This window comes from Cryptosporidium andersoni (assembly GCF_001865355.1).
Source record: "Cryptosporidium andersoni isolate 30847 chromosome Unknown contig_17, whole genome shotgun sequence".
Classification (NCBI taxonomy): domain Eukaryota; phylum Apicomplexa; class Conoidasida; order Eucoccidiorida; family Cryptosporidiidae; genus Cryptosporidium; species Cryptosporidium andersoni.
Window position 1 is genome coordinate 291,617 of NW_027122834.1, and position 23,118 is coordinate 314,734.

Here is a 23,118-nt window from a genome sequence, read left to right on the forward strand (position 1 = left end):
TTATATAAAGTAATTTACCTTGAATTTTAAAATTCTCTTTTTTCTTCATTATTCTATACTAGGTGTCACGTGATACAACTTGCTGCACATAAGGGCGCCAAAAATATCGTAATGAGCTCCTTATAGCATCTTGGAAGTAATCAACTAGTTTAGCAAAAATAATAACTGAACTTTTTACTTTGGAACTTTAAAAAAATTATAATATATAAATACCTTAAAGGGTATATTGGTAGACTTAATTGCAAATAGCCTTGTATGGATTCATAAGGAATTGAATTCTAAAACTTATATACTACTGTTGAACAAGGCTTCTCTATGTTAAGAAGTATTAGAAATCAGTGAGATTGAGTGTAAGAGATTATATTACTAGGTTTAAATTATTTTGATCAAGTACAAGTACTATTTGGAAGCTTATATTACTGCTTATTATAAACTAATATAATTAGTGGATTTCTACAAGATGCGTTCAGGATTTCTATATTATATACTAATTAGTACAGGCCTACTATTTGTAATGATCACTTATTTACTTTATAAATATGATTACTATATGTATCATGTCATAATGCATATAACTAGTACAAAAGCATCTTCAATGATTATTGGGAATTTTATTTTGATTTTAGTTTTACTATTTAGTAAAATGATACTATCTTTATTTATAGGTCGATTAAGGGATATAGAACTGGAGGATATTATAGAGCAAGGTCGTGGATTCCTTGTGGATACAGTTCTATTTTTACTTATTAGTAATCCCACAATTGACAACAAGGAAGTAGGTCCTTTGGTATTGACTCGCTATATAACTATAATAATTGGATTAAAGATGCTTCATCTAGTTGCTCATATACGTGTAAGTCATATGTTTGAATTAGACCGTCCTAGAACTAAAAATATAATTCGTATTGCAGCATTAATAAGCATACTTATGATATCTGATATAGTATCAGTTTTCCACTACTATAATTTGTTATCGAGAGGCTCATCTCTACGATTATGGTTATTTTTTGAAAATATTACTATGTTATCTTCAAGTATGGTGTCAATGGGGAAATATTTGGTACATATTTTTGATTTAAGATTACAAAATTTACAAATATATGAAATAAATTTTAATAGTGATAATAGTAGATTTGAGGTTCCTACAAATGATCATCTTAATCAATCTTTGAACAATCATGCATTTATTTGGACTAATAAAAATGCTATTTTATTTTATCTGGACATTATTGGAGATGTGACTTCACTTTTAACTTATTTGGTATTTGTAATTATATTTTTTGCACTTAACCCATCTAGGGTTCCTTTATATGTTACTGGAGATGTTTTCCAAGTTATACGGGCTTTATATCAGAAAATATCTTCTTTCAGAAGATATCGTAAATTAACTAAAAATATGGAGACCAAATTTCCAGATGCCAATCTAGAAGATATTGAACGTGTAGATACTTGTATAGTTTGTAGAGATTTATTATATATTGGATCAAAAGTCTTACCTTGTGGTCACATTTTTCATTTGGACTGTTTAAAATCTTGGTTAATACAGCAGCAGACTTGTCCAACCTGTAGGGCTACAATCCCAATAACTATAAATAATCAGGAACAAAATACCAGTAATAATAGGATGAATAGTACGGTAACAGTAAATGATTCTGAAACACAAATTAGAACAGATGATTCAAATAATATAAATAGTTGGGAGGGTTCAAATAACAGCTTAATACAAGGAAATGAAATTGCAAACTTCTCAACCAGAGAACCTTCATGGAGCTTTCAAAAAAGTGGAAATTTTGGACTTAATAAATTTACTCATATTAATAATAGTGAAGAAACAATTGAATTTAATAATAAGTCGTCATCTAGTAACAATAATCAGAATTATGAACCTAAAAAAACTAGTGAACATGAAAAAGTAGTATCTCAACATCACTTGTTAACTAGGAATCTTAGGGACTTACAAATTGACTCACCTATTAGGAATTGTTATCAAGAAAAGTCTATGAATTGTATTAAAAAACGTTTTGAGAAATTAGAAGCTTCTACATTTCCAGATATTTTAACCTCTCAAAGTATATTGCCACCTCAAGCTCTGTCCTTTCAACCACAACTACTTCTAGATGTAAATAAAACCTTACTTCAAGATAATATATTTGATGATCCTAAATTTGTATATAGGATGTGCGAAATGTATAGAAAAAATACTCTTATATGGCAAAGGAAAATTTCTGAATTAATTGAATCTAATTTTATTTCAAAATATGGATTTCCATTTAACGATTTAAACACTGAAGATGTAAACAAGGATCAATTGGGAGCATTATTAAAAGCCGTTAGATGTCAAAAGGAAGATATGGAAGAATCAGAAGTTTCATAAGTAGAAAGAGATTTGTCAAAAATCATTGAAATTAGTCTGCAAATCTAATAATCTATAAATGTTAACAAGATCAAGTAGGTATTGGATTAATAAACTAACGCAATAATATATTAACACTAAAATATTTAAGATACAAATATTCAACATATATTCACTTTTATTTTGATACTAATGATATTAATTACTCTACTTTATTTCTAATAATTAATCCTGGAGGAAGAATATTTATAGTTAAAAAGTAGGACTCACCATCTATAGTAGGGTTAAGTGTAGCAAACCAATTATAGTCCAATTGTATAGCTATAATAGACTTATCTATTAATAATGATAATATTAAAGCTTTTATTGATTCTATCTTAGCATCTGAAAAATCTACGGGTAGAAGTATTCGTTGTGTAATATAAGGTAGGGGTTGATATTCCCCTAGAGGTAATAATCCTACCATTGTTGCATACAATGGTAAGAAAAGTAATTTCAGAGAATCCTTTAAATATATAGGATAAGCCTTTAAATTAGGATATAAGTGAAAGCGTAAACTCCCCAAGTTTTCACTAGGACCTTGAAATAAAGGAGAATTCGGTGATAAAACTATTGTAAATGGACTATTATTAAAAAAATTCTCAATAGTATCTTTAATATAAATATCAATAAATTTGTAGTTATTTAATTTGTATGTTTTATATCCTATAGATTCATTATGAGGATAACATAATATCTTATCAGTTAAAAATGGTCTTAAATTAGATGTTCTCGTCTCATTTGTATTTTGCTGATTCCATATTCCCTTATCATTTTGAATTTCCAAAATACCATATTTTATATCAATATTGGGTAGATAACTACTTTCATGTATATCAGACTTATATATAGGCAAATCACTTCTTGAAATCCTCTCTTCATATATTTTTGGAGACATTAGCCAAAGTATTAAAGTTTGACGTTTTTGCCCAATATCTAAATTAAGCCAAAATGGATTATTGGTATAATCTACTTTTCCAAACACCCCATTATCTATATCAAGATTTATTATTTTTCCTATATATGATGATATATATTCTAATTTACTACTTTCAGATATTGATTCCATCTTCCTAATTTTATGTATATCTAAAGCCATCTGTTGGAATGTGGATAAGATATAAGTTTCCGAGTTATTAAAAGGAAACCAAATATTTTTACAAGTATCCCCAATTCTAATATTTATATCTCCATTAATAATATAATATATAGAAATAACTAAATCCGAAAATTCTGACTTCAAATTATCCATACTTAGAATATTTAGCATATTCTGTTTAAATATATTTGAAAAATCTTTATCAGAATAATCAAGAATATCAATGTCCAGTACTAACATTAATGCCATATTTTACTTGTTAAATATAATTTCTATGAAATATTAGAAGTGTTTAATATAACATTCCAAATAAAAAAAATAATATACTTTATAATAAGGGGGCGCCGGTATAGTTTGCTTTTTGAGTCAATTTCTTAAGTAAATATCTAAATTTGATCAGGAAATTCCAAATTTTTCATTATTGCACAGATCTTATCTTTAATTTGCCTTAAATTGTAATTATCGATTATCTTTGTCATAATATCTTGCTCATATTCAACATCCACAGTTAAATTTTGGCATTCTTCTATGCATCTTGCAATCAAATTTGAAATAGTTCTCATTGTTTCACAATCACCACCTCTAGCTGTAAATACATAACTACCAAATCTAATATATGCATCATTTTCGTTTAAATATAAGGTGCCATGATTAATACCACACCAATTCAGTGATTTATGTAGTATTATATATGGAATATTATTATTCTTATCATTACAATCTATTATTACCATATGATTATCTGTACCTTTAAAAAGAAGTGGAATATCATTGTCTAGTAATGTCTGAGCTAATACTCGGGCATTTTCTATTATTTTCTTTGAATAAGTAGAGAAGTCAGAAACTAACATATTCTGTAATTGTACTGCAAGTGCACAAATTTGATGATTATGAGGGCCACCTTGTAAACCAGGAAATAGTGCTGAGTTAATTTTATTAAATAAATTTGGATCCCTACTACTATTTACCATTAATATACCACCCTTGGGACCACCTAGACTACTTTGTGTATTTGAGTATATAACATCAGCATATCTAAAAGGATTATATCTTGAGTAATCTTGACCATATAAACTATATACATAAAATACAGCTGTTTCACTAATATCTACTACTAACAATGTTTTAAATTCATCACATATTATTCTAAATTCCTCAAAGTTTATTGCTTTTGGTAATACATGTGATGGAATAAATATTATTTTAGGTCTAAATATTCTGAATTTAGTTATTATATCATCCATATCAAAGTATTCCTTTGAAGAGTTTAAACTATAATAACTAACATGATAAAATTTCTCAATTACCGTCTTACATTCTTCTCTATTAAAAAATGTCATAATATGATCATTTACTTCAATAGATCCCATACAGATAGCCATTTTAACAGTGCTTCCACTATAACCTTGTACATTTAAGTTCCAATTACCAAAAGGTGATTCTTTATCTTCTAATCTAAATAGTTTCTTCACCCTATTAATACATGTCATTTCAATTTTATCTATTATATCGGTACCACCATAATACCGAGCTCCTGGGTATCCTTCTGAGTATTTATTAGTTAATATACCTCTTAATACTTCTTGACATGACTTAGGCATTATATTATCTGCTGGATGTAAATTTAATAAGTCAATTTGAAAGCATTCTTCTTCTTTAATAAGTTTATAAACTTCTGGATCTTCTTCCTTAATTAGTTCACTCAGACTCAATAGGCTAGTTGAAGTCATCTTTGTCTTCCTTACTTACTAATATTTATTTCTAATAACAAAAGCGCAAATATTACCAAAATTACTTGAACTTATTATACTTATATAAAAGTAAACTGTAATTTATTTGGGACAAATATGACCTTTGAATGGTATGCTCAATAATAATAAGATTGCAATTTTTAATATAATCCTTAATTTTTTAAAATAACAATTCCAAATTATCTAAAAAATTAAAGATTAACTCCTTATTATTGGCTATTAGTAGTTATCATGCAAACTGGTAATAATTATATTAACCCACAATTTATAAGGCGCCAAAACCTGAAAGATTGATTTAGATAGGATTACCCCCCTTTATAAAATACTAAATAATAACAGAGCGCCTAATAGGGGCAAATTTATAAGTATTTAGATTTTTCATTATATATATCAATAAGTATTAAGATTAATTTCTAATAATAATTAATATGATAAGAACTACAATAAACGGTATAAATATTAAGAAACAAATAAAGGCTTTCAGGATGTCCTTTGTATAGTGATAATTTGAACTCCTTTCTAATTCACTGAGTACATATTGTGTACCTGTAAACTTATTTGTTAATTGAATATTTGAATCAATATCATTAATAAGTTTTTCAGTTTGTATTACTTCTCCATATATAAAATTGTGTAGATCTAAGAGTCTTTGAGTATTCATTTCTATTCGTTTTGTAGCTAAATAATGATAGAGAAATAAAAGAAATGAATATATTTAAGTATATAAGGGTTATAAATATCATGAAATATTCCTACCTATAAGTTGTTCTTGTAGAATCTGATTATATAGATGATCATTATCAGCTATAGTTATATATTTTGATAATGTAGATGAATCCCCTGTATCTGTTTCTGAATATGAATCATAATTTGTATTATCTTTTAAACTTGATACTAAAGTAACTTGATTCTGAAAGAAATGAAGTAAATTATGTACTAATAAGTTAGCTTGTGGCTTTATATCATGATTTTGCTCAATTAAAATTAAACAATGTTGTAAAAGCTGTTGAGTTTCACGTATTTTAAATTTTTTTTTAATATATTGGCTATCACTACTTATTGATTCAATATTTCTAAAATCTGGGTTTTTAGTTTCCTGTCTTTGTTCACTAGAAATCCATTCAAGATTATCTTGGATTTGTTTGCAGAGTTGCTTAATTTTAAAGTTGATATCATTGGGAGTATTGCTAATTTCACAAATTTCATCCAGATAATCATTAGGTTGATCAGTTAAAAATTCAATGGTTGGAAACATTTATAAGATTATACAAATTATATGTTGAAACTAATACTAAAATTTAATTATCAATATATTAGTATTCTTAATTATATTTTGTATTTCCTATTAAAGTTGAGCCGGTTTTATAGTATTACATACGAGCTTTTGAAGTAGTATTCATAACTCGTTTTTATTTTTTATTTTCACTTTTTTTTTTTTTATTTTCATTAAATATGACCTTTTTTTATGATTTAATAGTTCCTTTTTCAAAATTAGAGAACTTTTTTTGAATCTTCTGAAGTATTGCAACTTGGTTTTTATCTTCAAGTCTTCTCCTGGTTTCTATTGAATTTATTAATTTTTTTTCTAAAATGTAAATTTTCTCCAAGTTTTCTAAAAGCGATTTTTTTTTCTGTTTCATAATTTCATGGGTTTTGTTTAAGTGGTTGATGCCAGCTAGAATAAAATCATTACTTTTTGAAACACAAAAACTTTCTTCATTTAATAAATTGAGTAATATTTCTTTTCCAGGAAAAGAAATACATGGATTTATACAATAGCAATATCTATTAAAATGAGGAATAGATATTATATCTTCCATTTCAATACATTTCCTAGTTTCATTGTTAGCTTTAATTTTGTCAGATAATTTTTTTAATTCTAACTTTAGATCAAGTTTCTGAGCATTTATTTCTTCAATTCCAATATCAATTGCTTTAGTCATATATTCAATATCTACTTTTTTGCATCTTAATTTTTGTAAATCACTCTCCAATACTGCTTCAATTACTCCTCCTAATCGCTCCCCTTCCTTAAAATGATTCCCGGCCATCTGCAAACATACACAGCCTCTATTTGGTTTATATTTAAAATATGGGATCATTTACTATCTAATTATTTCTATTTTAAAAATTTTCTCGGCAATAATTTAATTTCCAACTAAAAGCCTTGACTTCCTTTATTTGAGGTATACAAAATATATATTTGTATATATTTCCTATTAGAAATATTAAAACCTATTATAAAATATAAACGTCTATGTACCAGTAAATTCTGATAATTTATTATTGGTTAAAGTAATTTCTCGATAGTCCCTTTTCCTCTCTAATATCCCAATCCCAGACGTTTTTTTTTCAGTAATATGAACCCAATCTCTAAAATTAAAGAAGTGAATGCAATTCTTTCTTTAGATGAAAATTCGGATTTAAATAATAGTATTGAGGATACAAAGACTGAAGTAGAAAGATTGCATATTGAAGTTCAAAAAATCAATCAGATCTCAAAGAGGGTTGCATGTGAAATGAAGGAAATAGTTGATTCTTTCCCAGTTTGTGCTTTATTCATGCCCCAGTGCTCAGAAGACAGATTTGAAGATGAAAATCAAATGGAAATAGATGATAGTCCACAAATGCATAATACTAATGAAATACCAGGTTCTAATAGTGAAACTGCCAATTTTGATATTTCAACAAATATTGGTATGCAACACCATATACCAATGTCTATTGAATCACCATCTGGAAGTATCAACTTATCTGAATATTTATAATTGATTAAATTACTCATTTAAAATAAAATAATCTTAAATACGAAATTATATAGTTGAATTATTTATCTAAATAAATTTATGACTTATTTGACTTTTTCACTAAATAACTTGTATTAAATACAATATTAAACTCAATACTAATTAATTGCGAAAGGTGAAAAGTCGAATTCTTTAAGAAGATTTCTTACCTTCTCTTTTATTTCCCTAATTTCTGAATACTTTTCAAAAGAAGAGGTGTAATCTTCAATAGATTTTGCACCATTATCTTGTATTTTTTGGCCAATCCTTATAGCATCCATTATAAGATTCGCAATAACTTCAAAGTCTTTCTTATTAAGGCCTCTAGTTGTTAATGCACCTGATCCTAATCTAATTCCACTACAATTCATTGTTCCACCATCACAAGGAAGTGAACTTCTGCTACAAGATATTCCACAAGCATCCAAAATTTTCTCAGTCTTTAATCCACTTAAATTGAATTTCCTGGAATTTATAAGTACAATATGTGAATCTGTACCATCTGTTAATATATCTAAACCTTGATTCTTAAGATACTTAGCTAATTCTTTAGAATTTGACAAGACATTTGAAGAATATATTTTCCAATTATCAGATAATACTTCTTTTAATTGACAACATAAAGCAGCTATTTGATTGTAGTGAGTACTACACTGTAATCCAGGATTCACAGTTTTGTTTATAATCACTTCTATATTCGGATTTTTTATTTTATTATAAAAAATCATTGCTGATCTTGGACCTCTTAAAGTTTTATGAGTTGTTGTAGTAATAAAATCTGCATATTTCTCTGGAGAATCATAAACTCCGCCTGCAATTAGACCAGAATAATGGGCAATATCTACCATAAAATATGCCTTAACTTTATCACAAATTTCTCGAATCCTTGCAAAGTTTATTTGTCTAGGGTAACCACTACTTCCACCAATAATTAGTTTTGGACGATATAATAAAGCATTCTTTTCTAAGAGATCATAGTTTATCCATCCATTTTCATCTGATATATACGGGAGGGATTCAAAATAAAATGATGAACAATTAACTTTTCGAGTTCCTGTATAATGCCCATGAGTTAAATGACCACCACTTTGTAAAGATAAACCCATCAAACGATCATGTGGTTTCAAAATACTACATAATAAAGCAAAATTTGCTGGAGACCCACTATGAGGTTGTATATTAACTCCCCAAATCTCTGAATCTAAATTAAAGGCTTTTAATGCTCTTTGTTTGGTCAAAATTTCTAGTTTCTGTATACTTGGAGATATAATCTTACCACTATTATTGAAATCATTATATGAGACTGAAAAAATACTGCCTAAACAATCCATAATAGCTTGAGATACAAAATTCTCTGAAGCGATTAGTTCAAGGCTCCTACTCTGTCTCTCATATTCTTGAGATAATAAAGATGATATCTCCGGATCAAGTTCTTTGAGAGATATATTTAAATTTGGTAATGAATTAATAGACATTTTAATAAGTAATAAAGTGTATAGAAAATATGCAATTAAAGTTCTTTATCTCAGTGGTTTTATATACTCTTCATATAGATATTGCATGGGAATAAAGGCGGCTAGTATGAAGTGTGGGGTTTACAATAAATAAGAAAAAAAGTGAAATAATTAATTTTGAATATATTTTGGGAATAAAAAAAACTACATAGTAAAATATTAGAAGTATTATATTTATAAATTTCGAAATATTAATAATTAAGTATTTATACTAATGGCATTTAATAAATAAAATTAATATTACGGCGGATAGTCAATTAGTGACAGACTAATAATAATATATTCATGGAATATTAAGATAAAAAGTATTAAAATGGGTTAATTCAAAAGTAAATTAGTGGAAGATATATTATATTAATAATATAAGATAATTATACTCAGTTTCCCCAGTATTAAATTATATGATATGCTAAGGATAGTAATAATCTAGCTTTTGGATAAGTATTAATTAAGTAATCTAATGTAGGTGCAAGAGGGATTTCTTTGGTTATATTTGTAAATAGCTGCTTAGAGTAATAATTATAATAATAAAATAAGATTGAGGCAGATAGAAGTGAAAACCATTCAGTTTGAGATTCTTTTAATTGTATATGAGAATATAATGTTTCTGAATTTATTCGTAAATTAATAGCTAATTCTTCAATTAATTTATTGAGAAATTCTGAATTATCTGCTTTAAATAGATCTATTCTAATTAGATCACAAATAGAGGTTGAATTTGAATCTTTACATGTAAGTATTTTAAAGAAACCATTCCAACAAAAAAGACTTTGAGTTAAAGCATAAAAATTAATAATCTCAGGTATCTCATTTTTATTGAATATAATAAATTTCATAATATAAAGAAGTGATTTCAGTATATTGTAATTGCATCCAATAATTAAAGACAGAATATGGCCATCAGATTTTGTTAATTTAAAGCATATATGAAATATCAAATTTAAATTTTTTTCTGTATCTTGAAATTGAGATAATTCAAAAAGTTTATTTTCGAAGTCGTTATTAGGAATATTGTTACAATATTGAAAGATTGTAAGTAGTATTTTTTCCATACGAAGGTCTATCCAGTTATATATAATATCAAGAACTCCTTCAGATATTTCAGAAGATAAATAAGTAATAATAGGATCATATAATCCACTTTGTACATATAAATCTAACATAGAATAGCAAAGAGAAAGGTCACTTTTATTTTTTTTTTGTAATGATATATTAATGCTAAACAGATTTTGTAGAGCTGTTGGACTTGAAAAGTTCATATTGATTGGCAGTAAAGATAAATGTTGAAGTATAGATGTATGAGTTTGTGGATTTTGAATAATTGATGGTAAATCAGATTTTAAATACTGTTCAATACCATGATACCAACATATATATGAGATATTTAATAATACAAGTGGTTTTGAGAGTGAAACTTTAATATTAAATGATAGATTACTAAACCAATTGTCAGGAGTAAAAATATCTTTGTTATTAGCATTAGAAGTACAGATAATTGGTGAATATTGTTGTGGAGTATCAATAAATTTTATGAAATCCATATTCTGTAAGATTATGGCCATATTTTTTTGATTTATTGATATTCTATATAGTAATTGTTCTTCAGTTTCAATATCTCTTTTATTAAGTGAATCAGAAAAGATTGTATTGTGTATTCTAAGTAGTACTTCACTATTTTCATCAATTATAGAATCTAATCCACATTTATTTAAAGGAACATCTCCATATAATAAAGAATATAGATTACGGAATTTAGTTTCAGAGTCTTTTTTTTCAATAAATGGAGAAAATGTTAATTCTCTAATATTATCAGGAAATAAGGATGAATTAAATATATGGAGAAAAATTTCATTATCAAAAATCCAAATAATACCCAAATATCCACTTTTAAATACTTTACAAGATAAAATTTTATTAGATAATTCAAAATTTGAGCAAGGAGAGTTATATATTTCAGTTATATTATTAAATATAAGATTTGTATCCCAATCAATGCTATTTACCAAATTATTGGATGTTAGTAATCCTAAATTTAATGATTTATTCAAGTCCTGATTACTAGTATATAAGAAAAATATTGATTCAAAAACGCTATTACAAGGTAAAGTAGATTGATATGTATTAAATGGAAGTATTCTCAATATATTTATGTGACTTGATATTTTTGATTCCATAGTAAATAAATGGATAATTTCGAAATATTTTCTGTATTTATAGTGTAATGAAGGTATTTGAAAATAATAAAGCTCATCATTAGCACCAATATATATTTTTCCAGTAGATGATATATCCAAATTATTGATATTTGCCTCAAAATTTGTATTTATTACATGATAATATTGGATAATATTTTCATTTGGTATAGAAGAATGTGAATTTTTGTTGGATTTAAATGCAGAAATAATATTATCTGTTAGTTTACTTTTATTTGATATTTTTGTAAAATTAAAAAATGCTATGCTGGGTAAACAAGAAAATATATAAATACTTGAAATGGAAGCTATTGCAATTATCCAGTTTTCTTTATTAGTTCTAGATCCAACGCAATCTATTATTATCAATTCATTCATTATTTTTGTATCAAGTAATACTTCGAAAGTGTCCAAGTTATAAATGATTATACTCTTTTTGGATTGAATAAGTAATAAATCATCATTACAGCAATCATGTCTTTCAATATTATCTAATTGAATCACTGTTTTAATATTCCATATCTTTTCAATATCAAAATTAAATATTTTGAGAATTATCTCATCATCCTTATCAAGCCATAATCTATTTGGGAAGCTTGGAGAAATTGCACATAAGTATCTACCAGAATGTGATAATGCACTATAGCAATCTTGAGGTAAATTATCACGTCTAGATCCTTGGACACTCAACATTCAATAAATATTAAAAGCAATAAATAGAAATGATAGAAAATAAATTGTAAATTTGGCGCAAGCATATTGTTAATAAAAGTTAACATTAAGTTTTGCAATCAATGTCTAAAATTATAATTAATATTATCAAAAATATAATTTTTTTTGATACTATTGAGAAATATCACTAGTAAAAAGACCGAATATTTCAATTTTTTTTCAATGTATTCGCTACAACATCGTTTAGCAGAAAATATAAGGTCTATAATAAGTCACTTTACACCAATTTCTCAAGATTCACGTTTTAATAGTGATGGATTAATATCCCCTTCTGAATTTGTAGATGCTGGTGATTATACTACTTTACAATTTCCAAAGTGGAAATGGAGATCAGCTGAAAAGGGTTTTGAAGTTCCATGGTTACCAAAAAATAAGCAATATTTGTATATTCAAGATGTTGCATCTAGAAAGCGAATTAAAGATATAGAAACTACATATAATTGCAATGAATATAAAAAATGGATAATAGCTCATGAGATTAATTCAGATGATTTTCATAATACAAATTATACAGATACTAATATACAAAATAATTCAGTAGATATAAAATTAATGTCAAAGTTAAGAACCTATGACATTAGTATAACTTATGACAAATATTTTCAGATACCACGTATGTGGTTATATGGTTATAATCAAGATGGTATTCCATTAGATCCAAAAGAAATAGTTCAGGATATTATGAGTGAGTATACTGAGAAAACAATTACAATTGATCCTCATCCATGTACTGGTATATCCTGCATTTCTATACATCCTTGTAAACATTCAGATATATTTAAAAAGATAGCATTAAGAAATAGAACTCCAATAAAACATGAAATGGCAATAGTCATACTACTGAAATTTTTATCATCAGTGATACCCACAATTGAATTAGACCATACTATTGACGTTAATATCTCATTATAGAAGATGGATATATTAATTTACAGTATTTGATTGCAATAATTTTTCTTTTTTCTTAAGCAAATTAAATTAATGCTTATTTAGTTAAGTCAAATGTACTTTCATTCACAAAATTGGTTAAAATATTGTTATTGGATCTAATACCTAATGTAGACGAAGTATTAAGAGACTCCAATTTAATAATATCAGAAATTTCTACGTCTTCAATAAGAAGTCTCTTTATTATTAATTTATTGCAGCCTGCTATTGGGCAAACTATCTTCTTATGTTTCCCCAAATACTTCATTAGTGCTTCTTTTTCAAATACATGGCTTTTACATATATTTTCCAAATTTATATTTGAATCTTTAATATATCTATGAGAAAGTGGATATTGAAATACTTGTCTTGTTAAAAAACAAATTTTTGGCAATACTTTTCTGGTTATAGTAGATAAAGTTTCATTATTATGTAATTCACACAATTCATTTTCTTCTGAAGATTCAACTATTAAAATATTTTTTACAGCATGAGTTATACAAGTAGAGTCATTTGTATTATCAATATTATATTTAATTTCGGGATTATAAACTAATTGTTCATTGCCATATAAAGAAGATTTAGTCCACAGTATTAAATTTTCTAATTTCTCGACTAAGTTTACAAATAACAATTTCTCACTATTAGATAAATATTCAGACAAATCTAAATGACCAATTGTTACTTGAATAATATCAACAGTGTCTTGAATATACTGTAGATATTTCCTCAATATTGAATTCATCTACTTAATATCAAACGTATTAAAGATATAAAATTTATAATAATAGCAGACAAATTTATTATAAAAAGAAATTTATATAGGTGGAAAACAATGTGATTGGCGCAGAATATTAAGGCTTAATTATTCAAGTGACCTTTTCACACTGGTAATATTAAACTACTTTAGTTTGATTATTAAACTATAAGAATTTTAAAAGAGCCAGTATACTAATATAATAGTATGGAAATTCAAAATTTAGATAATCATATGATTTTAATAAGGTTTGATTAGAATGTATATTTGGTATTTTATGGTTTATGGTTTATAAGAAATATATACCAAATTTGCTAATGCCTTTGCAAAACGGTATCTACTTGGAGATTTTGATTGTGCTACAAAGGTTGAGATCTGTTTACATATAGCTGATATTAATGATTCCAAAGATATCAATTTTTCAATAATATCCATAACTTCCTCACTTTGGTGACTATAATATTCTGATAAACTCCAAGGTTTTGATGAAGAAATATCTGTATATGAACTCATTATTAAATATTCTGATGTATAATGGTTTTGAAATAATTCGAGTGAAATATATTTAATAAAAGTTGAAGCTAATATAGCTGATGATCCTTCTGACATTTCACCATCTCCAAATTTAATGTACTGGACATTTCTAAGTAATGGTGGACATTTTATATACTCAGATATCAATTCCATACGTCTAATTTTCAACTGTTGCAAAAGTGACTCTGGTAATATTGAATAATCCACTTTTGGTAACAATTGTTCCATAAAGTGATTATTAGTACTTAAGAATTTAATGTGATCAGAATTATTATCTTTATCCTGATCACTGATATTTTTTAACGAAGAATCTAAGTCATTATCCTTTGTTTCATGTTCCTTACTCTGATCAATATCTTCCTTCTCTATCTTCTCCCTACTTTTCCATAAAGTATTAAAGTGTGATAATGCATTTTGGGCAAAACCAGAAATATATACAGTACCTGATGATGATGACTTCATTGAAGAAAAGAAAGTCTCATTTTTACATGTAACACAAACATTTTCAGGATTTTCACCATTTTTACTTAGTACTTCACCAAATATATTTCGATTAAAAAGTAAATGTTGCGTTTCTGCTTCCCTCCTTATTTTTTCTAATTCCTTTGGGATAGTTGATAAAGCTGCTTCAGTAATATCCCATATTTCCTTAGGAAAATAATAACGGCACTGACACAAATACAAATAACAATTGTTAATATTCATTTGAAGTTCATTAAGTATAGAAGTATTCAACACTGTCCTGGAATTAGAAGATAATTCTATATAATTAAGATTTTGAATATCATTATGATCTAATATTTGATCATTATTTTGAGAGCACTCATCATTTGTTTTAGTTACATTCAAAAGTAGTTTATTTATTTTATTTTTTGGTGATAGTTCCTTTAAATATTTCGATGATATCATAAGTGGTATGATGCAATTTAAAAAATCCTGATATGAATCAGTTTCATTTGGATTTAATATAGGAAGTAGATAATTATTTAATAATTCACATTCATCAAGATACTTTACCTCATAAAGTCTACTTTTATAATTATTTAATTTATTATCCTTGCAAGTATATTCTGTTAAATCAAAATTATTATCGACATTATTTTTATTATTAAAATAGATATGATAATGTGATGGTAGTATATATTCATAATTGCAAATCCCATTATTTCTATAGTTAATATTACCTTCACAATTATTTAAGATATTATTTTCATTACTTTCTTTGTAAAATGATGATATTTTGTTAAACTTATTTATAATGTAGCATTTATTTAGTGAATTATTTCTAATTGCAAGTGGACTCATAATTGATGATGAGTTAATTGTATTTGAGCTTGTAAGTATAAAGGAAGAATTATCAGCCACTTTATAATTTGACAACCTATTCTTGAGTGAAGATATAGTGTCGTTCCATTGTTCTTTATTAAGTATAACCTTTAATGATATTTGTAATGCTCTCCAGGATGCTCTACTTATATCCAAAATGGGATCTTCTAGCTTGACTAATAATGTCACCAGAATTTTCTGTACAAATTCCTTAATACTGTTAAAATTTTCATCTGATGTATTATCACTCCACACTTGTATTACAAGAAGTAGTATATCTAAAAGTAGTAGTAAACTTTGTAGTTCAATATTTGTTCTGTAATATCCATTTATTATTAATTCTTGAAATGTTATCAATATTTCAGAAGATACAAAAAAGTCTATAATTAGTTTTTTAGCTGTATCACAAGTTTCCTGTTTTGATATGTCATATTGATCATTGTTAATTACTACTTTATTATATACTGGAGGATGTCCAGGAATAGATTGTAATCTTACATTGCATTTACTTGCTATAATCAATACCAAATATCTAAGGGATATAATGCATTCACCTATTACCTTTATTGGTATTGTTGACGAATTTTTAGACTCTTGAAGATTTCCAAAGGAATTTTCATTACTATTATTGTCTAAAATAATATCTTTAATACCTGCATTTGCCTTTACACAGGGAAATGCTAGGTTAATAGTATCTATAAAACATACTTTTAGATACATTTTGATGAAATCTATTGATAAACTTGTGTTTGATTCCAAACAGTACCAGAAATACCATTGAAAATATTTATATCCATTTTTTTGGACCAATACATTTTTGTTATCTTTAAGTATATTCAAAATTAAACTTGATAAATTGTCATTAAGTACAGATTCAGTTAGTGAACCTATCTGAAGATCTGTCTTACCTGTACTTATTTCAGTATTTATGTTGATATTACTTGATTCCTGTCTGCTAATTAAATATTCAGATGAATTTTTGCTTCGAAATTTCATTGTATTATATATACCAAGTGGAGCTGTTGCCAATATAGTGATGGCACCAACACAATGAAGAGAGTTAATCCTATTCAAAAAAGGTTTAATAAATAATATAATTGGTATAGCTATATTGGATCTGTACATGAATAGATATTCTAACAAATTCATAATACATCTATCAAACATTCCAGGTTGTGTAAGAAGTGACTGTAATTGATGAGTATCAAAATATGTCGTTAACATATCAACATCATTTGAAGCAGTAAATAGTGACCTTAATGTATCACTAGATTCTAAAGCACCCATGTTAATACATCCCATTGTAGAGCAACATCTTAGTAATAATGTGGCCATTAATTCTGGGAAATGTTTCTTTGCTAACTGTTTAATAGATGAATCGTTTGTCTTTAATAAAATACCAATAGCTAGTGTACTTGAGCGTATTAGCAAATGTTTATAAGAAAATTCAGATAAGATGTTGCAGGCTTCTTTAGAAAATATACTATCATACTGAGTATTATTCAATATATCTGTTAAATATTTAAATGATTTTAGTAGTAAATTCCTATCACGTCCAATACAAGATATTGCTTTAGAATAGATTGGATCTACCACACATTTCATACTGTCTTTTTTGTTACTATCTACTGTATCTGGATCTTTGTCTCCCAAAGAAGCTAATAAATCAACTTTTGTCCATTCCTCACTATTACTATTGTGATCAGTATATAAAATATCTTCAGAATCATCAATATATTCTTGTTTCTTAATACATAGTTGGAAAATTTCAGTTGTTACAACTGAGAATTGATATGAAGCAATATTTCTAATAAGCAAATAGACATTATTCTGTAATTCTGTATCAACTATTGCAGGAATTTCATTTAATAGTGATGATACAAGATTACAAGCGAAAGACTCCTTTTCCAAAATTTTTTTATTAATACTTAAAAGTAATCTCGTTGTTTCAACACTTGCATATGAAGTCATTTTATCAGCATCATGAAATGATGGTAGAATATGCTGACATAGTGGACGCAAACAGTACGATGGTATATACTCAGCCATTTCATGTAATAAATTTAAGTATGTTGGTGATAGTATAATTAATGAAGTTGCTGATTTTCTTATTGATCCAGACTCTTCAGATGAAAAATCTGATTTTAAATATAATTGTATATTTTGAGTCCATTTAGATCTTATAAAACATTCATTTATGCATTGATATGCTAATTGTTGTATTTGATAACAGGAGTCACATGCACGTCCAAGTATCAATGCTATACAATGCATCCATGCCCCCCAAGTACCTTTTGCAGTATCTTCATCCATATTGTTCAATGTTGAGGCTTGAATAATCTCAACTAAAGGTGCCTCTTTTAAAAGGCAATATACAATGTATATACATGTATAACGTAGAGTAGAGACATTTGTCGTTGCTGCTAATCCCAACAATCCCTCTAATAAATGTGTTAGTCCTATCCATGATGGCATATGAGATGTATATATAGTCATGTATAAACGTCCAAGTGATGCAAGGATCTGAAATACAGAAATCTCACCAGAAGAAAGAGTAATAGAATCTTCAACAATTGGTAGCATTTCTTCTAAAAAGTATCCATTATCTAGAACAGACAAAGTTTTTGATATCTCATTTTTATTAATAGGGTGATTGGGAGTATCTTGACAATATATATTTGAACCAGCTTTAAACTTTATCCTTGATGAAATAGATACTAGTAATGTTAAACATGAATTTATGACTAATGGAACAAATTGAGGCTGTAAAGGTGATGATAAGGATAATAGAGATGTAGAAGCATCTATTGAAGCCAATAGTAAATTATTGAATTGTGCTGGAGGTAATAAGCTGAGCATACTCGAATAAGAAGCAATTATTTGGTTTGGTTTACTTTCAATTTGGTTTGTATTTCCAGATCTAGTTGTATTAGATGGATTTGCTACTCCAAATCCATGAGAATTTACTAAATTTTTGCTAAATTGATCACTATTATAAACTGGAACTATTTGTGGAGAGTTTGTAGCTTGTATGTTGTTCAGTAGTGAATTATTCAAATTGTTTGAAATAGGTATACTTCCAGCTGATTGGTATGATGGAGATACTGAAGATACATCTAAGGTATTTTTTTCAGATAATAAAGGTGAATTTGAATTTAGAGCTATATTTTCACTAAGTATTGATAACACTGCAAGTGTTAAATTAAATGGACCATGTGTTATGGTTTCATTGTTCATATCTAAATTTGATCCTTCACTAGATAATTCAGGAGTAATTGATTTTATTTCCAGTTCATCAGTATTAATACTTTCATTGCTTAAACTTGTATCATTTGTCACTGGAAAATCACGATACCTAACCATACTTCTTATATAAGGACCAGATGGATCCGTTGGTGTTTTTTGAGAGGATATAGAACTAGTTGCACTATATGGCATGCCTGATGCAGCAGTTAATAGTAATGTGGAATTTAATGGTATAGGAGGTAATTCAATAGTTATTGGGAAGACCAAAATTGTGAGTATATATGGAAAAACATTATCACGAAATTTACTAAATATTTCGATTGTATTTTCATTAAAACTGTTCTTCTTCTTAAATTCACTAGAAGATTTTCCTGAAATCAAATTTAATCTAGCTGAAATTGTTAATGCAGTATCATTATCGCACGATATTGTACGATAGGCAACTTGTATTGCTCGTAGTGCAGAATATTGCAGTGTTGCTTCCTTTTCATCCTTTATTGCACATTCCAAAACTTGCAGCATCCGTTTAATAGTTTCTATTGCAGAATTGCACAGTAACAGAGGTGCTTCACCTAGGCAGTGTCCAATCCCCATTATAAGGGTTGAGCGCAACTGCTCCGCTTGAACAACAGCCAAAGATTTCCCAAAAAAGCTAAATGCACCTGATCGCTTGTTTGCAGCTTCAGACTTTACTAGTTTAAGTAAGTACTCTGAAACTACAATGAAATTGCTCTGATGATTTGATGCATATCCCAAGCACCTACCACAACTTCTCTGTAGTGCCACTGAACTTAATCCAATTGCAGATGAAAAACTTTGAATATCCATTGTTCCTAAATTGAAAGATTGCATATATTCTAATTTCTTTTTTATTTCCTTCTTATTATCTTGAAGATCAGAGCTATTAGCTGAGTTATCATTACCTAGATTATTAGTATTAGTTTCTAAATTTGCCATATCAGGTATAAACAAACCATCCATTATTGTCATTATAAATTTGCCACGTATCATATGCAAATTCTTACCTAATATTGGGTTTATTGAAGCTGATGAAGATCCTATTTCCCTAATCAATAAGCCAAGTAGTGAATACATACCAGCTCTTTGAAATTCAGTAGGTGGGTCTGAGTATTTCTGAACTCTATCATTTCTAATATCCTTACACGCTGAAAAAAGTGCAATAAGCAAATTTGAAAGTAATGTAGATATAACTGAGTCATTTTCATTTGGTATATTTTCAATATAATCGGAATCATATTCAACATTACTTAATTCAGATGAGTCACCTGAAATTCCAGATAATATAAAAGAAATACATTCGTCGACCAAAGGAAACCATGCATCTATATTAATTGGTAACATAGCGTGAATACCCAGTTCATCACTTACTTTTGCATCTGTATCTTCCTGCAATAAGTTAAATGTAATATCTGCTGTTTTCCTTCTATTCAGTGACATAGATTCCATAAAACTAATGATATTTTGTAACCTTTCACTTGGTACACAAGCCCAGAGGCAACTTGGTGATGGATGTATCATAGGTGCAATCCACTGTAAACATTGCAGTGACCAATAAGCTAAATTTCCATTATATACATATGGATCATGTAAGTACATACATAACCAAATAAATATCTTGTATGGATCACATATATTTAAATACCTTGCATGTTGATACTCAAATGCACTAAAGAAAATAGCAGGGTTAGATGACTTTTTGTATAGTGTGAAGCATGATTTAGATAAAGATTCACATACAGTTGGCATTGCTGAGCCTAACTTTGGGTGATTCACTGCATCGATAAGTAATGGCCATAGTAACTCAGGTACTAGAGTTGTCAATGTTTCAGTTAGTAGCTCTTTTGCATTATTTCTAATATCCCATAAACCTGGTGGATATATTATTGGAATATTTACTTCTTGGTTATTCTTCGAAATAGAATAATTCTTTATGTGATCAGCTTTGTAACGTTGTATATGCCTTTTGTGTTCAGATAGTGCCTTGCTCTCTTGAACAGCCAATAATCTTAAAAAGTAAGTAAGCATTTCAGCTGAGAAAGGTGAAGGTACAACCCACAAACCCTCATTGCTTGATGTTGTAAAACTCTTATTTTTATTATCTCTACTGATATTCTCAGCAATGGTAGATCCAATATGAAGATAACCATATTTTGCTAACTCACATATTAGCTCACATAGCAAGTAGGCAATGCAATAATCCAATCCTTGTTCTAAAGTTGTGCGAGCTATCCTATATAGCAAACATCCAATAGCTGAACTTGAAGTTTCGTGGACTGTGATAGAACTTAGATAAGAAGTTTCCTTCATAGGGATATCTTTGACTATGTACCTTAGTATCAACATAGAAGATAAACGATTCGCTGACTTCAAGTCAATATTATCGTACAAAAACGTTACAGTATCTTCCATAATTGCCTCTTTCTGAATTAATGTTTTCCAGCATGATATTAGTTCATTATGAGTCATTACTATATCATGGAATACTGAGGGGGTCCAAACTTGCTCACTAAAATCATCTTGAGTATCGATAAATCCCTTCTCAAGAGCTTTATTTATCGCATCATCATGTGAATGATAGCCAGGTAGTAACACTACACCATATAGTCGATGAAATATTGCACAATACTGAAGTAAAACATTGTGTAGTGAATGCAATGTAGATTTATCCATAAATATTTGTGGGCACACAATATAACACCTACTTATAAATAATCTAAATCCAGATAAAATAGAGTAATGTAATGATATTGCAATAGTATCTGATTTACTTGTCAGTAAAGGGGTTATTGCACTAAATGCAGCTGCGTGAAATTGTCTCCATCTAATTGTTGAAGTATTATTAGGTAATAAGTCATTGCATTCAATTGGTTTATTTGATTCACTAAATATATTCGATATAATTGGAAAGTATTTATTACGTTTACTTAGTAAAGAATTGAGAATTTGTAGGTAAACCAAAAGTAATTTTGGAGAGTGTTGAATTAGTTGTTGGTCATCAATAACTTGCGCTAAGTGTCCGAGAGTTTCTAAAGTTGGGAAAGATAAATAAAATGCCTCTTTATCTTTCTGAATTGCTGGAACCCAATCATTTAATAGTGCATCAAAAGCTGTACCAATTAATCCTGCATACATATTTCTTTCAGATATATTGCATCTTATGGCATCTGCAACATCTGCAAGGCAGCGAACCAATTCTACCTTTGAATTACTAATTATTGATGATACCTTATATGCTGAATCTGAATTTGCAGCTCTATGGAGTAGAGAAAGTAAATTCACAATAATATCATGGCCCTTAGCACACAATGTAATTGGTAAGATTTTTGAAATTGCAGATATTGATATTAAAATAGAGGCAATTCCACCAGATATTACATTAATGCGATTATCATCAATTACTGAAAGTAACATATCAACTAGATCTTCTGGTATTAATAGTGACAAACTTAGTAGTACTTGAAGTAAAGCAACTCTTCTAGAATCACTTTGTTTTAGACAGATATATTCATTTAAAATAAAAGTTGCCAAATTATTCAAATTGCTACCATCATCTTCAGTATAATTATCTGACATAGATTCTTTTTTAACTGTATAGCTCGAGAGGATAAAAGCTAATAGCCTCAGTAGACTGATTTGGTGATTAATTGATATATGACTAACTTGTAGAAATGATATAATTGCATTTGAAACTAAGATAATAAAATGTGATGTATTTTCGCTATTTGCAAAATCTACCACTGTTGAATAAACAGATGCCTCTGTTGCAAGATCACAGCTGTCTAAGGAATCTAACAAACAAAATAAGATTTCAGCTGAATCAATACCTGGAGATGACATTTTC

The 23,118-nt window shown here is 27.7% G+C and overlaps 11 protein-coding genes across 11 annotated transcripts; 3 read left to right on the forward strand and 8 right to left on the reverse strand.

The window, feature by feature from the left end:
• Positions 1-550: 550 nt before the first annotated feature.
• Positions 551-2,374, forward strand: cand_023340 (zinc C3HC4 type domain-containing protein; the record flags this gene model as incomplete). Its single annotated transcript, XM_067212564.1, has 1 exon — positions 551-2,374. One exon carries the CDS (start codon positions 551-553, stop codon positions 2,372-2,374), a length of 1,824 nt encoding a protein of 607 aa, XP_067068837.1.
• Positions 2,375-2,555: 181 nt separating this feature from the next.
• cand_023350 (uncharacterized protein) lies at positions 2,556-3,740 on the reverse strand (the record flags this gene model as incomplete). The annotated part of the gene is made up of 1 exon (XM_067212565.1): positions 2,556-3,740. One exon carries the CDS (start codon positions 3,738-3,740, stop codon positions 2,556-2,558), a length of 1,185 nt encoding a protein of 394 aa, XP_067068838.1.
• Positions 3,741-3,877: 137 nt separating this feature from the next.
• cand_023360 (serine hydroxymethyltransferase family protein) lies at positions 3,878-5,221 on the reverse strand (the record flags this gene model as incomplete). Its single annotated transcript, XM_067212566.1, has 1 exon — positions 3,878-5,221. The coding sequence occupies one exon, from the start codon at positions 5,219-5,221 to the stop codon at positions 3,878-3,880; it is 1,344 nt and encodes a 447-aa protein (XP_067068839.1).
• Positions 5,222-5,648: 427 nt separating this feature from the next.
• Positions 5,649-6,497, reverse strand: cand_023370 (uncharacterized protein; the record flags this gene model as incomplete). Its single annotated transcript, XM_067212567.1, has 2 exons — positions 5,649-5,920; positions 5,999-6,497. 2 exons carry the CDS (start codon positions 6,495-6,497, stop codon positions 5,649-5,651), a joined length of 771 nt encoding a protein of 256 aa, XP_067068840.1.
• A 208-nt stretch (positions 6,498-6,705) lies between these two features.
• Positions 6,706-7,344, reverse strand: cand_023380 (uncharacterized protein; the record flags this gene model as incomplete). Its single annotated transcript, XM_067212568.1, has 1 exon — positions 6,706-7,344. One exon carries the CDS (start codon positions 7,342-7,344, stop codon positions 6,706-6,708), a length of 639 nt encoding a protein of 212 aa, XP_067068841.1.
• A 258-nt stretch (positions 7,345-7,602) lies between these two features.
• Positions 7,603-8,010, forward strand: cand_023390 (uncharacterized protein; the record flags this gene model as incomplete). The annotated part of the gene is made up of 1 exon (XM_067212569.1): positions 7,603-8,010. One exon carries the CDS (start codon positions 7,603-7,605, stop codon positions 8,008-8,010), a length of 408 nt encoding a protein of 135 aa, XP_067068842.1.
• Positions 8,011-8,147: 137 nt separating this feature from the next.
• On the reverse strand, positions 8,148-9,503 carry cand_023400 (serine hydroxymethyltransferase family protein; the record flags this gene model as incomplete). Its single annotated transcript, XM_067212570.1, has 1 exon — positions 8,148-9,503. The coding sequence occupies one exon, from the start codon at positions 9,501-9,503 to the stop codon at positions 8,148-8,150; it is 1,356 nt and encodes a 451-aa protein (XP_067068843.1).
• Positions 9,504-9,934: 431 nt separating this feature from the next.
• cand_023410 (uncharacterized protein) lies at positions 9,935-12,427 on the reverse strand (the record flags this gene model as incomplete). Its single annotated transcript, XM_067212571.1, has 1 exon — positions 9,935-12,427. The coding sequence occupies one exon, from the start codon at positions 12,425-12,427 to the stop codon at positions 9,935-9,937; it is 2,493 nt and encodes an 830-aa protein (XP_067068844.1).
• Positions 12,428-12,628: 201 nt separating this feature from the next.
• cand_023420 (autophagocytosis associated protein) lies at positions 12,629-13,378 on the forward strand (the record flags this gene model as incomplete). The annotated part of the gene is made up of 1 exon (XM_067212572.1): positions 12,629-13,378. The coding sequence occupies one exon, from the start codon at positions 12,629-12,631 to the stop codon at positions 13,376-13,378; it is 750 nt and encodes a 249-aa protein (XP_067068845.1).
• Positions 13,379-13,451: 73 nt separating this feature from the next.
• On the reverse strand, positions 13,452-14,138 carry cand_023430 (uncharacterized protein; the record flags this gene model as incomplete). Its single annotated transcript, XM_067212573.1, has 1 exon — positions 13,452-14,138. The coding sequence occupies one exon, from the start codon at positions 14,136-14,138 to the stop codon at positions 13,452-13,454; it is 687 nt and encodes a 228-aa protein (XP_067068846.1).
• A 294-nt stretch (positions 14,139-14,432) lies between these two features.
• Positions 14,433-23,114, reverse strand: cand_023440 (uncharacterized protein; the record flags this gene model as incomplete). The annotated part of the gene is made up of 1 exon (XM_067212574.1): positions 14,433-23,114. The coding sequence occupies one exon, from the start codon at positions 23,112-23,114 to the stop codon at positions 14,433-14,435; it is 8,682 nt and encodes a 2,893-aa protein (XP_067068847.1).
• Positions 23,115-23,118: the final 4 nt, after the last annotated feature.